Source organism: Belonocnema kinseyi, chromosome 7 (assembly GCF_010883055.1).
Source record: "Belonocnema kinseyi isolate 2016_QV_RU_SX_M_011 chromosome 7, B_treatae_v1, whole genome shotgun sequence".
Lineage (NCBI taxonomy): Eukaryota > Metazoa > Arthropoda > Insecta > Hymenoptera > Cynipidae > Belonocnema > Belonocnema kinseyi.
In genome coordinates, this window is record NC_046663.1 from 50,267,597 (window position 1) to 50,282,616 (window position 15,020).

The 15,020-nt window shown below is 23.8% G+C and overlaps 1 protein-coding gene across 1 annotated transcript in view; it reads right to left on the reverse strand.

Annotated features, from left to right (window-relative positions):
* Nucleotides 1–11,487, reverse strand: part of LOC117177295 (endothelial differentiation-related factor 1 homolog) — a 16,797-nt gene extending 5,310 nt beyond the window's left edge. Inside the window, exons 1-3 of the mRNA XM_033367891.1 lie at nucleotides 11,234–11,487; nucleotides 11,095–11,146; nucleotides 2,516–2,676 (exon numbers count right to left, since the gene is read on the reverse strand). Of these exons, the coding sequence (XP_033223782.1) occupies nucleotides 2,516–2,676; nucleotides 11,095–11,146; nucleotides 11,234–11,308 (288 nt within the window). The 5' untranslated portion in view covers nucleotides 11,309–11,487. The remainder of the gene's footprint in view (nucleotides 1–2,515; nucleotides 2,677–11,094; nucleotides 11,147–11,233) is intronic.
* Between the last annotated feature and the right edge of the window lie 3,533 nt (nucleotides 11,488–15,020).

Here is a 15,020-nt window from a genome sequence, read left to right on the forward strand (position 1 = left end):
CAGGATTCAACTAATTTGTTATAAATTCGTATTTTTGTTATATTAAACTTTTTTTTTATTAAACATGAAAATCTTTTTTGATTTAAATATCAAATATTATATTTTTTGTTGAAAATTTGTAACCAATTAGCGAAGAAGTTGAAAAATATTTGTTAAGGAAACGTAAAGAAATAGTGACATTAGAGAAAAAGTGTGAGAAAATAATGTCTTTAGTGTAATTTATTCATGCAAAAGTTGGAAAATAGTGTGGACGTTCAAAAAAAAAAAATATATATATATAGTGTGGTGAGTCCGAGGCCTGCATTTAATTTTCAGAATTTGCGGATATTTTTTAAAGGCATCAAAATTTAAAAATTCAAACTCTTAAAACTGAACTGTTTTTATTTCGAGTAATCGAAACTGAACTGCACATTAAAGCACTTAAAGTGAAACAAAATTTCCTATCTTCCCTTTCAATACAAATATTTTTTTTAATTCCCTTTTAAAATTCCGAAAAAAAGTCATCCCTTCCAATTCATTAAAAATGATAAGATAAAAAAATGGCCTCTTCGAATTAAAAAGGAAGTTTCCTCCCTTCCAAGTCAATAGGGATTTAAACAAATTACCCTTTTAATTGATACAATATTGAAAAACAAAAGTTCCTCCATTGCAACTCGATAAAAATCTTTAAAATATAAAATCACTCTCATTAAATTCAACAAAACCTAAGAACTAAAATGTTATAATTTCAAACTCAAATAAAACTGTTGAATTACCGAATTTGCCTTAAAAATCAAATTGTTTCCCTCTTCCAATTTAGAAAAAATTGAATTAAAATTGAAATAAAAAGAAAATGTAAGACAAATATGTCCTCCTTTTGAATATAAGGAAAAATTAAAAAATCAATAATAATTATCCTTTCAATTAATAAAATATTGAAAATCAAAATTTCCTCCTTTTGAGCAAGATAAAAATCTTGAATGTATAAAATCTCACTCTGTCTAAGCAACAAAAATTATCAAATGCCCACCTTGATCTCAATAAAAATGTAAAAAATAAAAAAGTTCCTCTTCCAAATAGGAAAAAAAACTTCCAATCAATAACAAATCTAAAAAGAATAACGGTCTCTACCAATTCAGAAAAAATAATCAAAATTTCATCCCTTATAACTCTATAAAAATGTTCGAAATGAAAAAAATTCCCTATCAAATTGAAAAGAAATATCAAAATTTCTTCCCTTTCTTTTAAAATTAGAATTGTGAAAATTAAAGGTGTTTTTGAACACAATTCATTTAAGTTATATTATTTTAATTATAATTCGTTTAAAATTAATAATTGTTGAATTGTTATTTATACATCAAAATTCAACACTTTCACTAATAAATAAAATTTGTTTGAAATGGATCAATGAAAATTTTGAAGTTCAAAGTGTAAATTTATAATTTTGATAATAAAATATCTAAAAGTCCCTTAGTTTTTTATTTCACATTAAAATTAATTCTAAGTGTCTAAATAAAGTAAAAATATTTTTCAGTATACCTAAATTTGTGCCTGTATAGTCAGAAATTTATTTAATAACTTGTTGAACGATTTTTTTACTATTTACACACAAATTCAGATACAATAGAAAACATTTTAACTGAATTCAGATAACGAAGTTTTTTGTTCGTAGAATAAAAAGTAATACTTAAGTTTCAATTATTTGCTTGTAATTAAAAATAAATAAAAATTATTTTAATGTCAACCTTCTTCATATATTAATGCTAAAATACATTAAAAACACAAATATTAAACAATTCCAAAAAATAGGTTAAAAATGGAATATTTTATATTAAAAGAATTTTTTTATGAATTAAAAATCGAAAAAAGCTCATAAAGTTTCAGTGGGACGTTTAAATTTGTTTAATTACTAAGAATTTCGAATTGAAACCGTTCAAATTGCAACAGATTCAAAATTGTCTTGTAAAATCAATTATTGTTTAATTTTTAATAGTTGAAATAGAGTTCAATTTTAAAAATCCGTAATTAATTTTTATTCATAATTTTTTATGAAAAAAAGTCTAAAATTCGTGAAAAAATAATTATTTTAATCATAGTTTTCTACGAAAAAATAAGCCATAATTTCTTAAAATCCAACCACTTTGAAAATAAGAAGCAATAGCAAGCAAAAAATTAATTTGCAAAAAACCTTCAATTAAAATTTTGTAAGTTTTAAGAAAATTATATTAAAAATAGTTTTTTTTAAATCTGAAATAACATCATCAGTAACATTATTTTGATTCCTAAAATCGTAGAAAAACTATATTTTTCAGAGATCTGATTTTTGGTAAAAATACTCTAAAATGAACAATTTTAAAGCTCAAAAATGTTATAATTACGTATTGTAAACTTAATGATTTCATAATTATTTTATATTTAAGTTCATAAGTTATTGGATATTTTTCTCCTAAAAATTTGTAAAACTGCCAGAGAACAAAAATTCGCTGCCATTTCTCGGTCTCAAAAATTCCCGCTTATTAATTTCTGGATATCATACCGTTGCCAAGTCTTTTTGAGAAAGTCCTTTATTCTGACGACCCTGTTGAATTAGTTTTCCCAGATCAAGAGGGACTGTCTCGTGTTTTAATTCCTCAGTTTCACGATCCAGCTTTGCTGTATTTTTTGTAGTAACGTGTTGCTTGTTTGCTCCACCTCCCCCTAAAACAAGATTGCAATTATTTTATTATTATACTTTAACCTTGTATTGTCAGGGTGGCTAATAGAATCTTAAAAATAAAAATAAAAGTCATTATTGCAATTTTGTTTACAAATTTGTTATTTAATAAAATCGTTTTTCCTTTAAATGTTGAATAAAAAAAGACATTTCTCCTGGTTTTTAAATTTTAAACATCTTTTTACTCATAAGATTCCAATCAATATCAAGAGATTAAAAAAATGTCAAGGGATTTTAAAAGGGTATCAAAGATATCAAATGATTCAAAAGAATTAGAAGGAATTTAGGAAATTACTACAGAATTTTACTGCAGAATTTTAAGGCATTTCTATGGATTTCATGGAAAGTAAAAATTTTTTAAGGATTCTAAATAATATAGTTTATTTTAAAAGATTCCGAAGAATTTCCTGGGATTTCAAGGTATTTTGTCGGCTTGTAACTAATTTCAATAGATTTATAAACATCTACAGAATTTACAATGATTTTGTAAGATTTGAAAGATTTCAAAGAATTTATAAATATTTTAGGGATTCACAGGATTTCAAAAGAAAAAAACAATTCCACAAAATTTCAAGGGTTTTGTTATGTTTGAAAGAATTTGGAAAAATATTACAGATTTTAAAATATTTTACGGGATTTTACTGGATTATTATGAGATTATTGGGGACTTCAGAAGATTAATGGAGTTTTATAAATTTGAATGGATTTCAAGGATTTTCGAGTTTAGGTTTTTTTCTTAAAGTCCACAGAATTTAATGAGATTTCAAACTTTTTACGGAATATCAAAGAATTTCGTGGGATTTCAGAAAATTTGAAAGGAATCTAAAAAGGATTACGTGGAATTTCAACAATTTTAAAGAATTTTCAATAATATAGTATATTTTAAAATATTCCCAAAAATTCAATTGGATTTCAAAGATTTTCGTTAGACTATCAAAAGTTTAATTAGATTTACAAATTTCGAAGGAATTTCAAATGATTACCTAAGATTTAAGATTTCAAGGAATTTTTTTACGGTATTTACAAAATTTCAAAGAATTAAAAAATATTTTAGTCAATTATAAGTAACATATTAATATTTGCCGTCAAGGCAAACATTTGTTTTAATGCATAACTTTCATTCGGAACATCTTTTAACACAACAGAGCAAAAAATTTGCAAAATAAATTAATTTTGAAACAAATAATTAAATTTTCAACTAAAAAATAATAATGTTTAACAGAAAATGAAATAGTTAAGCTTTCAGTTAAAAAAATTATTTTCAACATAAAAAAATGGATTTTCAAGAATATATTTCAATATTCAACGTAACTGATAAATTTTTAACTAAAATTATGAAATTTGCACTGGAATAATTTAATTTTAAATCAAACAGATGTGTTTTCAACTAAAAAAAGGAATCTTCAACTGAAAAAGTGGAATTTTCAACAAGAACAAAAATTAATTTTCATTAACAAAAGATAAATTTTCAAACAATCCTTAAATAATTAAATTTTAAGTTAAAATAATGTTCAACCCCACATATGAATTCTCATCGAAAACTTAAATATTCAATTAAAATAAGTTTAATTTTCAGTTTAAAAAATTCTTTTAAAAAAAACTAACTTAAAATAAAAACTTTTAAAAAAATTATTAGAATTTCAAACCAGAAAAATGAACTTTCAACTAAAATTATGAATTTTTAACCAAAGTAGTTGAATTTTTGATCAACGAGATAGATTTTCATTCAAGAAGATTAATTTCTACCAAAAAGATGAATTTTCAACTAAAAAGGATCATTTTTTAACCAAAAATTAAATAATTTAATTGTTAGTAAAAAATGAATGTTCAACGAAGGAGATGAGCTTTTAAATAAAATTATGAAATATTCAAATGGAATAATAGTTAAATCTTCAGTTCAAATAAATAATTATATTTAACCAAAAAAAAACAAAACAATTTTTAACAAAATAGTTAAATTTTTGGCAAAAAAATAAATTCCTTTTCATCGAAAGAAAAAAGAATTTTTCAATAAAATAGTTCACATTTCAGCCAAAAATTGAATTTTTAATTAAAATGATAAATCTTAAAAAAAAAAAAATATAATAATAATAATAATTTTTAATAAAAGAGTTTAACTTGCAAGCAAATAATTTTATTTTCGTCCTAAAAGATTAATATTTAACTCAAATTACATATAATCAATTAACTGCAATACTTCAATTTTTAACCGAAGAGAAGAATTTATAATCAAGAAGATTAACTTGAAAAGAAAAAGATAATTTTCAAAAAAAAAAAAAAAAAAGATTTTTAACAAAACATGTGAATTTTTAACGAAATAGTTAAATTTTAATTAAAAATACAACTATTTATCCAAATTGTTGAATTTTGAACAAGAAAAGATAAATTTTCAAACAAAAATGGACATCCAAATTTTCAGTTGAAGGAATTAATTTTCAACCATTCAAATCATGAATCTTCAACTGAAATGATTGAATTTTATACCAAAAGATTAATTTTCTACAAAAAGGCCAATTTTTCAGAAAGTACATAAATTTCGCAACAAGTTTAATTTCGAAATAAAAGATATCAATTTTCAACCAAATAAGTTGAATTTTCATTCAATAAAGATATATTTTCAACTAAAAGTAGATTGGTTAATTTTTCCGTTAAAAATCTAATTTTTAACCGGAAAAAAGCGGATTTGTAGTAAAAATAGTAAAATTTTCTACTGAAATAGTTAAAGTTTTAGTTTAAAAAATTGATTTTCAACAAAGTAATTACATTTTCAACTAGATGTATATTCAATTAAAACGATGAATCTTTAACCAAAGAAAATAATTCTTAACAAAAGAGTTTAACTTTTAACTAAGTAGTGGAATTTTAAAAATGAAGAAAGGCGAATTCGCAATAAACAATGTAAACAAAATTCTCTATTATAATTCAGCAATATTTCTTCTTTGAAATACTACTTCTACTCTAAAAATTACTTGCTCAGGACACATTAGGAGCAAGCGAATAAAACGCGATAAATCCATTTTTTGCAAATATTGAGAAAATTACTGTTTCGTATGTTTGAAATATCATCAATTCGATTATCAAGCTGAAGTCAGCGAAAAATTTTAGAGCAAAAAATTGCAAAATGCTTTTCTTATACAGGGTGACCGTTTTAATCGACGAAATAAATTCCCGGTCATTTCTTGGTTTGCAAACATTTTTCACTGTGAATGAAATTTAAAAAATGCACCACTAAAGCTAAAAAAATTACCACTTGAGGTAATAAAAACTGAGCTGCAAATGAAAGCACTCAAAGTGGAACTGTCAAATTTTGAACATTAAAAATTGAAATTTAAAAGTTTTTAATTCAAAAATGTTGTATTCAAATGCTCAGTAATTGCCGCGTATAAAATTGAAGGTACTAACATTTTTCAATATAAAAAATATATAAATCCACGTTATCATTTTCAATGCTCTAAATTAAAAAATCAATCAATCAACTTTAAAATTTTCAGAATTAAATAATTTTAAGGAATTTTAAGTTAGAAATATCAAATATTGAAATATTGTTACTGAACAATTCTTAAATTATAAATTCAATTATTTTATTTTTAAATGGTTTAAACATCCTTGGAAAGCTTCAACATTTTATTTAAAAACCTTGAGAAATCTAGCAGTTGTTTTAAATTTGTTTTAAATTTAAAATTATTTTGGAAATTTTTTGGAAATTCAAGATTTGTGAAAGGCTTGAAAAGAATAAAAACATTTTCTTAAGATTCCTAGGAAAATTAAAAATAATCTTTTCATTTTGAAAAATTATTTTAAGAGAATATTTATAAAGTTTTTTAAAAATTTAAACGAAATTTTCAAAAAAGGTTCTAGAAGATTTTAAGAAAACTTTCTAAAATTCGCATGATAATTTTTAATCCTTTTAAAGCTCCTAAATATCTCTAAAAATTACTCAAATTTTTTCTACAAATGTTCATTTGTAGATTATACATCAAAAATTAAAAATTTCACTTACAAATTAAGCATTTTTCAAATACAACAATTAAAATTGTAACGTTTAAAGTTTAAAGGATCTTCGACATTTTAACTAAATATTCAATAATTAATCTTTTCTTTTCATTAAAAATTTCAAATTGAATAGGTTAAAAATAGAATATTTTATACTAAAACAATATTTTTAATTTAATAAAATCCTTTAATTAAGAATATATTATGAAATTATTTTTAAGTTGAAAATAGTTTATAAACTTTCAGTCACACCTTAACATTTGTTTAATAATTACGACTTTCAAATTGAAACCGTTTAAGTTTTAACTTTAAAATCTGAAAATTCATCAATTTTGAACTGGTTTAAAATGGTTTTGTGAAATCGTTTTTGTTCACTTTTTATTACTTAAAGTACAGATAAATTAGAAAAAAATTTATTCATTCAATAATAATGTTTTTTATCCAAAATTTTCAACATCAAAGGCTTTTATTTTTTATTTGTTCAAGTCTTTAATAAAGCATTCAAAAATTCTTTAAATTAAAAATGTAAGCTTAGAAATAAAAATTTGAAATGGAACATTTTTAAAGTAAAAAATTTTTTATTACGCATTGTAAGGTAAATAATAGCACAATTGAAAAACACAATAATTCAACTAATTATTTAAAAACTGTTGAAATCAAACGTGGACAAATTTTTCTTCTACAAATTTGAAAAAATTCCCGGTAAAAGAAAATTCTCTCTCATTTCCCGGTTTACTGGTCCAGCAACTTACCTGTTATAATAGAAAATAATAACAATTGAAAAATGAATTATAATTTAATTAGAGTACAGTGACTTGCGACTGTATATGAAGTTGAAAACAGTTTTCTAAACTGACCAGAATTATTAAAATAATGAAAACTTGAATTCTTTTGCGATCAGAAGTCAATTTCACTTTAAAAAAAATTCCCGGTCGTTTCCCATTTTCCCGTTGAAATATTTGATAAAGAGATCATTTTGGCATTTATTCATTCACCGAACTGCATTCAGGAATGCTGTGTCATCCATTTGACAATCGGTGTCGCTTGAAACATCTGTAATTTCATCGACATCTTCCTGAACGTCAGCAACTGCCATTGCTATAAGTCACGATCATTTATGAAATAAGAGGTATTTTAATGCAATTCACAGTGGTTTAGTCGAGGCCTGGCTCTACTAGGGTACTTTTTTAAAGTTATGGGCCATCCATAAATTGCATTACCAATTCTGGGTTTTTTTTCTACCCATATTACTTTTTTTTAATTCCTCATTTTGCCCTGTTTTCATAGAAAATTTTCCCTTTTTCTTGTGTTCACTCACATGCGAACCGAATATAACCCATAAGAAAATCCAACTATTTTAGGTTTAAAAGTCTAATATTACATTATTCGTTCAGCATTAATCTCATCTCCTTATAAATTCTACTATTTAGTTGAAAGTTGAATTATTTTCTAAAATATTAATATTTTTACGAGAAAATTTATCTTTATATGCTGCAAAATGGAAGTGTTTAGTTAAAAATTAAAATAATTGGGTGAAAGTTAATTATTCACTTGAAAATTTAATTCTTTTTTTTTAAATTGGTCTTTTCTGTTGAGATATTCAACTGTTTTGTTCCAAATTCGGTTTACGGGTTGAAGATTCTTAATACTTGTAATGAAAATTCCTAATTTCGGGTTGAAGATTATATACTTTTTTAAAATTAATAACTATTTTGTGAAAACTTCCTAATTTTAGATTGAAATTTCAACTGTTTTATAGAAAATTCGTCTTTTTAGCTTAAAAATTAAATAATTTGATAGAAAATTGATTTTTCTAATAAAAATTCATATTGTCAAATAAAAAATCAAATGTTTGGTTGAAAATACAATTTTTTTGTAATGAATTGGATATTTTTAATTTGGCGTTGAAAATTCATAAAAATAAAATGATTGTAGAGAAACTATTGAATTTAATACGAAACACTTTAAATTCCTAAGATTTAACGTAATAGATAAATTTTTAAGCCAAAAAGATTTTTTTCAAAGACAGTTGAATTTTTAACAAAAATGACTTTAAAAAAATACTTAGATTTAACCAAAATTATTAGATTGTTAACAAATAGTTGAATTTCTAATGAAATAGTTGTATTTTTAGCATACAAAGATGAATTTGTCATCAAATGGTCAAATTTTCAAACAAATAGATTGAAACTCAAACACATATCTACATTTTTTAAATAAAAAGACACATTTATTAGAACACATTTTCAACAAAAGAGTAAAGTTCTTAAGCTACAAAGTTGAATGTTTCAGAAAATAGTGGACTTTTAAATAGGAAAAGATAACTTTCAATCAAGAAAGATAAATTGTTAACAAAATAGTTAAATTCTCAACTGAAAAGTTTAACTTTTGACAAACATGATTAATTTTCTACCCAAAAAGACGATTTTTCAACAAAATACATGCATTTTCTTTCAAACAGTTTAAATTTTAATTTATACAACATATAGGATGAAATTTCATCCAAAAATGAAATAGGTCAAATTTTTCGATACAAACTCTGACAAAAAATCTTTCAAAAAAAAAAAAAAACAGAATTCCCAACAAAATTGTTAAATTTTCAACTAAAAAGATTAATGATATAAAAAAAAAGAAGAATTTAAACTAAATTCAACTATTCCAGTTACAGATTCATAATTTTATATAAAAATTCATATTGTTTATAAAAAATTCATCATTTTAGCTGAAAATTTAACTAGTTTGTTAAACATTCGTTGCTTTGGTTTAAAAATTTTACTGTTTTAATGGAAATTCAACTTTTGTTGGAAAAAAAATTCACTTCTTTGCTTGAATAGACAGATGTTTTCTAAAACATTCGAATTTTTAACTTGAAAATTCGACTGTTTTGATGAAAAGTCGCCTTTTTGGCCCCGAAAATCCAACTATTTTGGGAGGAAAATAACTTTTTATTGATAATTAATATTCTGGTATTAAAAATTCAACTGAAATCTTTTTTGGCTGAAAACTCAAATATATATATTTTTAATTTCTCTATTTCCTTTAACATTTAGTTTAAATATTTTTTTGGCTGAAATATCTGCTATTACGTTATCTGTTAAAAATTCATCTCTTTGATTAAAAGTTGAACCATTTTGTTAAAAATAAATAGTTTTTAATTAAAAATCCAACTACAGCTGAACCTCATTAATTAACAATTTATTTTGTTAACTGGAGGTTTATTTCGTTGGTTGCAAATTTAACCATCTAAATATCTCTTCAACTTACTCGAATTTTTTTCTAGGAATTATATGTGTGCAATATTTATTATACGTCAAACGTCAACAATTTGACTTGTAAATTACAAAATGTTCACATAGAACAATTATAACTGTAACGTTCAAAGTTTCTTTTTTTAGTTTTTAATGTTTGATTTATAATTACTGTTAAATTTTTTATTCGAGACTAAACATATTTTTGATTAAATAAAAGCCTTTAATTCCTTTTCAATTAAAACAGTTTATTTCCTAACTTTGAAATCCGGAAATTCTGAACTGATTTCGAATCGTCTTACAAAATGAATTATTATTCACATTTCATCAACTAACGAGATTTTTTATCCAAATTTGTCGATTTAAAATGCTACTAATTTTTTATTTTTAAAGTCTTTAAAACTGAATGTCAAAATGCTTTAAATGAAAAAACAAGTTTAAAAAGGAAATTTTGTAAGTGAAAGATCTTCGAATTCGCAGTGTAAACTGAACGATATCACAATTGGAAAAAAAATGATTATTTAAAAAACTGTTCAAATCAAACTTGACAGATTTTTTTTTCTACAAATTTGTCAAATTTCCGGAAAAGAAATAAATTCAGTCATTTCCCGGTTTCCTGGTCCAGCGGCAAGCTTATGTGAGTCTTATTTCAATTTTTTTTGGAATTAACGAACTCTGTTTTTTCTTTTTAGGCCTTAAAACACAACGCGGCAACGAGATGTGAGTCCAAAAACGTCGATATTTGATGAAATCGACGAAACTCAATTTTCTCAGATAAGAATGTAAAAATTAAAATATTAATTTTTGTATAATACAGAAACTTAAAAAATTATGTAATATCATTGTTGTCTGTAAAACTAAATTCCTAGTATACGTGTCGATAAATAGTTAAAAATAGAACTTCTAATAATTGTTAACATTTACAAAAATCTGTAGATAATAAAAATAGTTAAATTTTCATTCACGGGATGAATAATAAAATAACAAAATCAATAATATAAATAATTCAAGAGTATGCAACGTGTAACAACTTGGCAGGGCCTTAGGTGGTTCTAGGTTGAAGGTGAATTGCGTGTTTACATCTATTGAAATCATTCTGCTCCAAAATGATAATAACGTTTCAAAAATGTTTTTAATTATTAGAATAGGTAAATTACTTACATTTGGATTGTGTATCGACGGCGACGCCTTGTCGGCGAGCTGCATTTACTGCCTGGAAATAAAAACAAATAGATATTTTTCGGTGTTGGTCCGGAGCATGGGAGCGATGACATCTTGTGACTTTCCGGAATTTCCTTACCTGCTCAGATTTCATCGCCGAGCCTTTCGGAGCTCGTTTTCTCAAAGTAATCGGTACGGTGTCCCAGTCTGACATTTTTACGAATGTAATTTCACGATATTTGATATATTTTTGAACGGTAAGTTCGCCGAAGGTAGCGTGCTTTTACGGTGAAGTTTAAGATATTCCAGCAATTTCGTTGAACGTTCCAAAAGTTCCAACAGACGGATTTTCGGAGCCTTTTGGGGAAATTTCGGAACAAATTCAAGCAGTGTTGACAACTTTGTAGGTTAGAAAGTACCAAAAATGTTGCGATGCGCATGCGCAGTATAGCAATAACCTATTTGTGCGTGACTTTTAAAATCGTCAAATTTTATTACGAAAAATAAAGTGTTTTTCTATTCAGAGGGAATGCACCGATTATATATTTTTTATTACTTTCTAAATTTAGCTTCCAAGGTTATGTACTTTTTCAAGAAAATAAATCAAGAAACTTTATGAAAACGTATTGTCTTTTAACGATTAATTTAATTAAATTGATTATTTTGCATATATTAGTATTCAACTTTAATTATACAGGCTGGGCGCAAAACTTAATTTTCAAAATTCGCTAACTTTTCTCTGGCCACTAATATTTAGAGACAAAAATTTTATTCTTGTAATATTTTGAACGAGGAATCCTTTATAAATGGAATACAATCATTTTTTAATTTAAATTTTCAAATTTTTAACTTATTATTGTCAAGGCTGCCACAGTCAAATTTATTTGAAAGAATGGAAAAGTGACATATTTATACCGAAAAACTGACTAATGTTTTTTTGAATTAAAGACAATTCGATTAAATTTAAATGGATTCCAGATAAATTAAAATGGCTTAAAAACTGTTCAAGTTAAATACAAAATAATTCAAATTAATTGATGAAATTGATTAAATTCCATTGATTTCAGTAAAATTGGTTTGGATTCAGAGGAATTTAAGGGAAACGAGAAGAATTCGGTGGAATTTATAAAAACCCAAGGTGGATTTTTACAAAATTCAAGCGAACTGATAAAAATTCAAAAATATTAATAAAAATGTCTAGAATTCAGTAAAATTGAAATGAGTTTTAAAAGTTCAATAGAATTCCAAAGAATTTTATGAAATGTGTAGGAATTGAGACTACTGAATAATTCCGGAAAATAAAATTTCCGACACTAAAATTTCCGAATTGAAAAATTCCCGAATAATGAAACCAATAAAATTCCCGAATAATGAACTTTTCTAACCGTTTATAATACTACCGAATTTGAAAGTTCCCAAATAATAAAATTTGGGACATAAAATTGCTGAAGTTTACAATCTTATTTTTCGAATTCGAACAATAATTTATAATTTAAATCATTCTTATTTATGGGCCCCCTGGCGCCGGGGGCACTGTATCATTGATACGGCTGATACGGCGGTAGCTAAGCAAGTATATGCTAACAAGTATATGCTTATTTTTTCAAATAAATAATATTTAATAAAATCTATTTTTTTAATTGTTAAAATTCTGGAATTTTATTATTCGGGAATTTTCAAATTGGTAATATTATAAACTATTAGAGACTTTCGTCTTTCGTTATTCGGGAATTTTATTTTTCAGGATTTTTCATTCATCCCTAAGAATCTTGAGTGAAATTAAATGACTTCAGAATAAATTTCAAAAAAATCTACAAAAAATACAACAAAATTAAATAGAAGAGAATGTAGTGAATATAGAAGAATTTAAGGGAATTGACATTTTTTCAAATTTAAAATTATTTTTTAAGCTTTTAAAAACTTCTAAATATTTTTTTAAATTATTTGAAATTTTTCTAAATTAAAAAAAAAGTCTGCAAAATAAAAAATATTGCCTCAAAATCTTCCAAGCACTTTTTTTGACAATTTTGGAAATCTTTTGGAATGTTGTTAAATCTTTTAAATATTCTTTTAAAGTAAATTTTTTAAAATAAAAAATCCTGAAAAATATTCCCACAAATATTGAGAACATTTTTTTAATTTCTTAAAAGCTTTCGAAATTCATAAAATGATTCTAACTTACTTTTGATATTGCCAGAAATCTCAAGGAAAGTTTTTTATTGTCTTGAAACTTTTCAATAATATCGACAATTTATTTTAAGTTTTTTAAAATATTTTTTCCAATTTTTAATCATTTTAAAAATGTTTAAATACTTGTATATTTTAAAATGACTAGAAATTTTCTTAAGACTTTAAAAAAGGTAAGCAAAAAATAAAAAATAGCCTAAAAATCGTCCACATTATTTTTGGAAAATTTTTGTAATCTTTTAGAATGCTGTAAAATCTTGTTAAATATTCTTTTAAAATAAATATTGTGGAATAAAAAATGATTTAAAATTTTCTCTGGAATCTTCAGAAAATATTCTATTATATATCTTAAAACATTTCAAAATCCTCAAAAAGCTACAAAGTTTCAAAAATCCTTAGAATTCTGAACAAGAAATGTAAGAACTGACAAATATTTTTTAATTTAGATCAAAAAGATTTTAATTCATAGAAAATACGAATTTTCAACAAAATGTATAAATCATCACCCGAAAAAATTTAATTTTAAACAAAAAATGTGCAATTTTAATAAAAAAATTGATAACATTTCTACCAAAAGAGATGAATTTTCAAACCGAGAAGACGAATTTACAAAAAAACTGTTCAACTTGTAACCAATAAATATTTTGTATTACTGAATAAAAAAATTTAGGCAAATTATAATTTGCTTTAAGGTTATAAAATTATAATTTTTCTACGTTTCTCGAGAAAATTTAAAAAGGTTGTTGCGAAGGTTTCAGATATGTTCAAAAAGTATCTAGAAAATCTATAATGAATTTTTTTACTTTACAAGATTTTACAAAATTTTGGAAAAAATTGACTTTGAAAGATATTTAGGACTTTTTGAACATTGGACAAAACATAAAAATATTTTGCGTAAAATTTTCTGATTTTTGAAATACTTTTAATCTTTTAAAAACTTCTAAAATTTGAAATATATTTTAAAATGATTAGATTTATTTCTAAAATTGTCTTGGGATCTTTCGGATTCGTTTTTGATACTTTTTGAAATATTAAAATAACTTAAAAATTCTCTTTCAAAATTTGTAAAAATCGATAACTTATTTTAAGTTTTTGAAATCATTTCAAATTTTTAATTATTGTTGAAATTTTTTAAATACTACTAGATACATTTTTTTTATTAATATGAATTTTTTCTGAAACTTTGAAAAAATTATACGATATTAAACAAATTTCCTGACTCCTATTTGTCAATGTTGGAAATCTTGTTAAATATTCCCTTAGACTGAATTTTTCAAAATAAATATATATGAAAATTTTGCCCAGCAATCAGAGTAAAATTTGTTTATTCTTTTAAAAAATTTGAAAATACTGGAAAAGTTTTTAAATATTTGTTTCGGGATCTTCAGAAATCTACAGTTTGTTTAAAAATTGTTGAAATCGATTTAAGTTTAAAATTACGTTTTTGTGTTTTAAAAAGCTTTAAATATCTCTTAAACTTATTCAATTTCTATATAAAATTTGGTGATCTTGTAGAATTGCATCATGTTGATAAAAAATCGTCTATATTATTTTCCGAAATTTTAGGAAATTATTCCAAATGTTTTTAAATCTTTTAAAAACTATTTAAATTTTTTTACCATCCTGAAAGCTTTCCAAATCCTTAAAGAATTCAGCATCTTATTTCAAAATCATAAAAAAATTACATTTTATTTCAGAGTTGTTAAAAGCTTCTTAAATTTTAAATTACTTTTTAATCT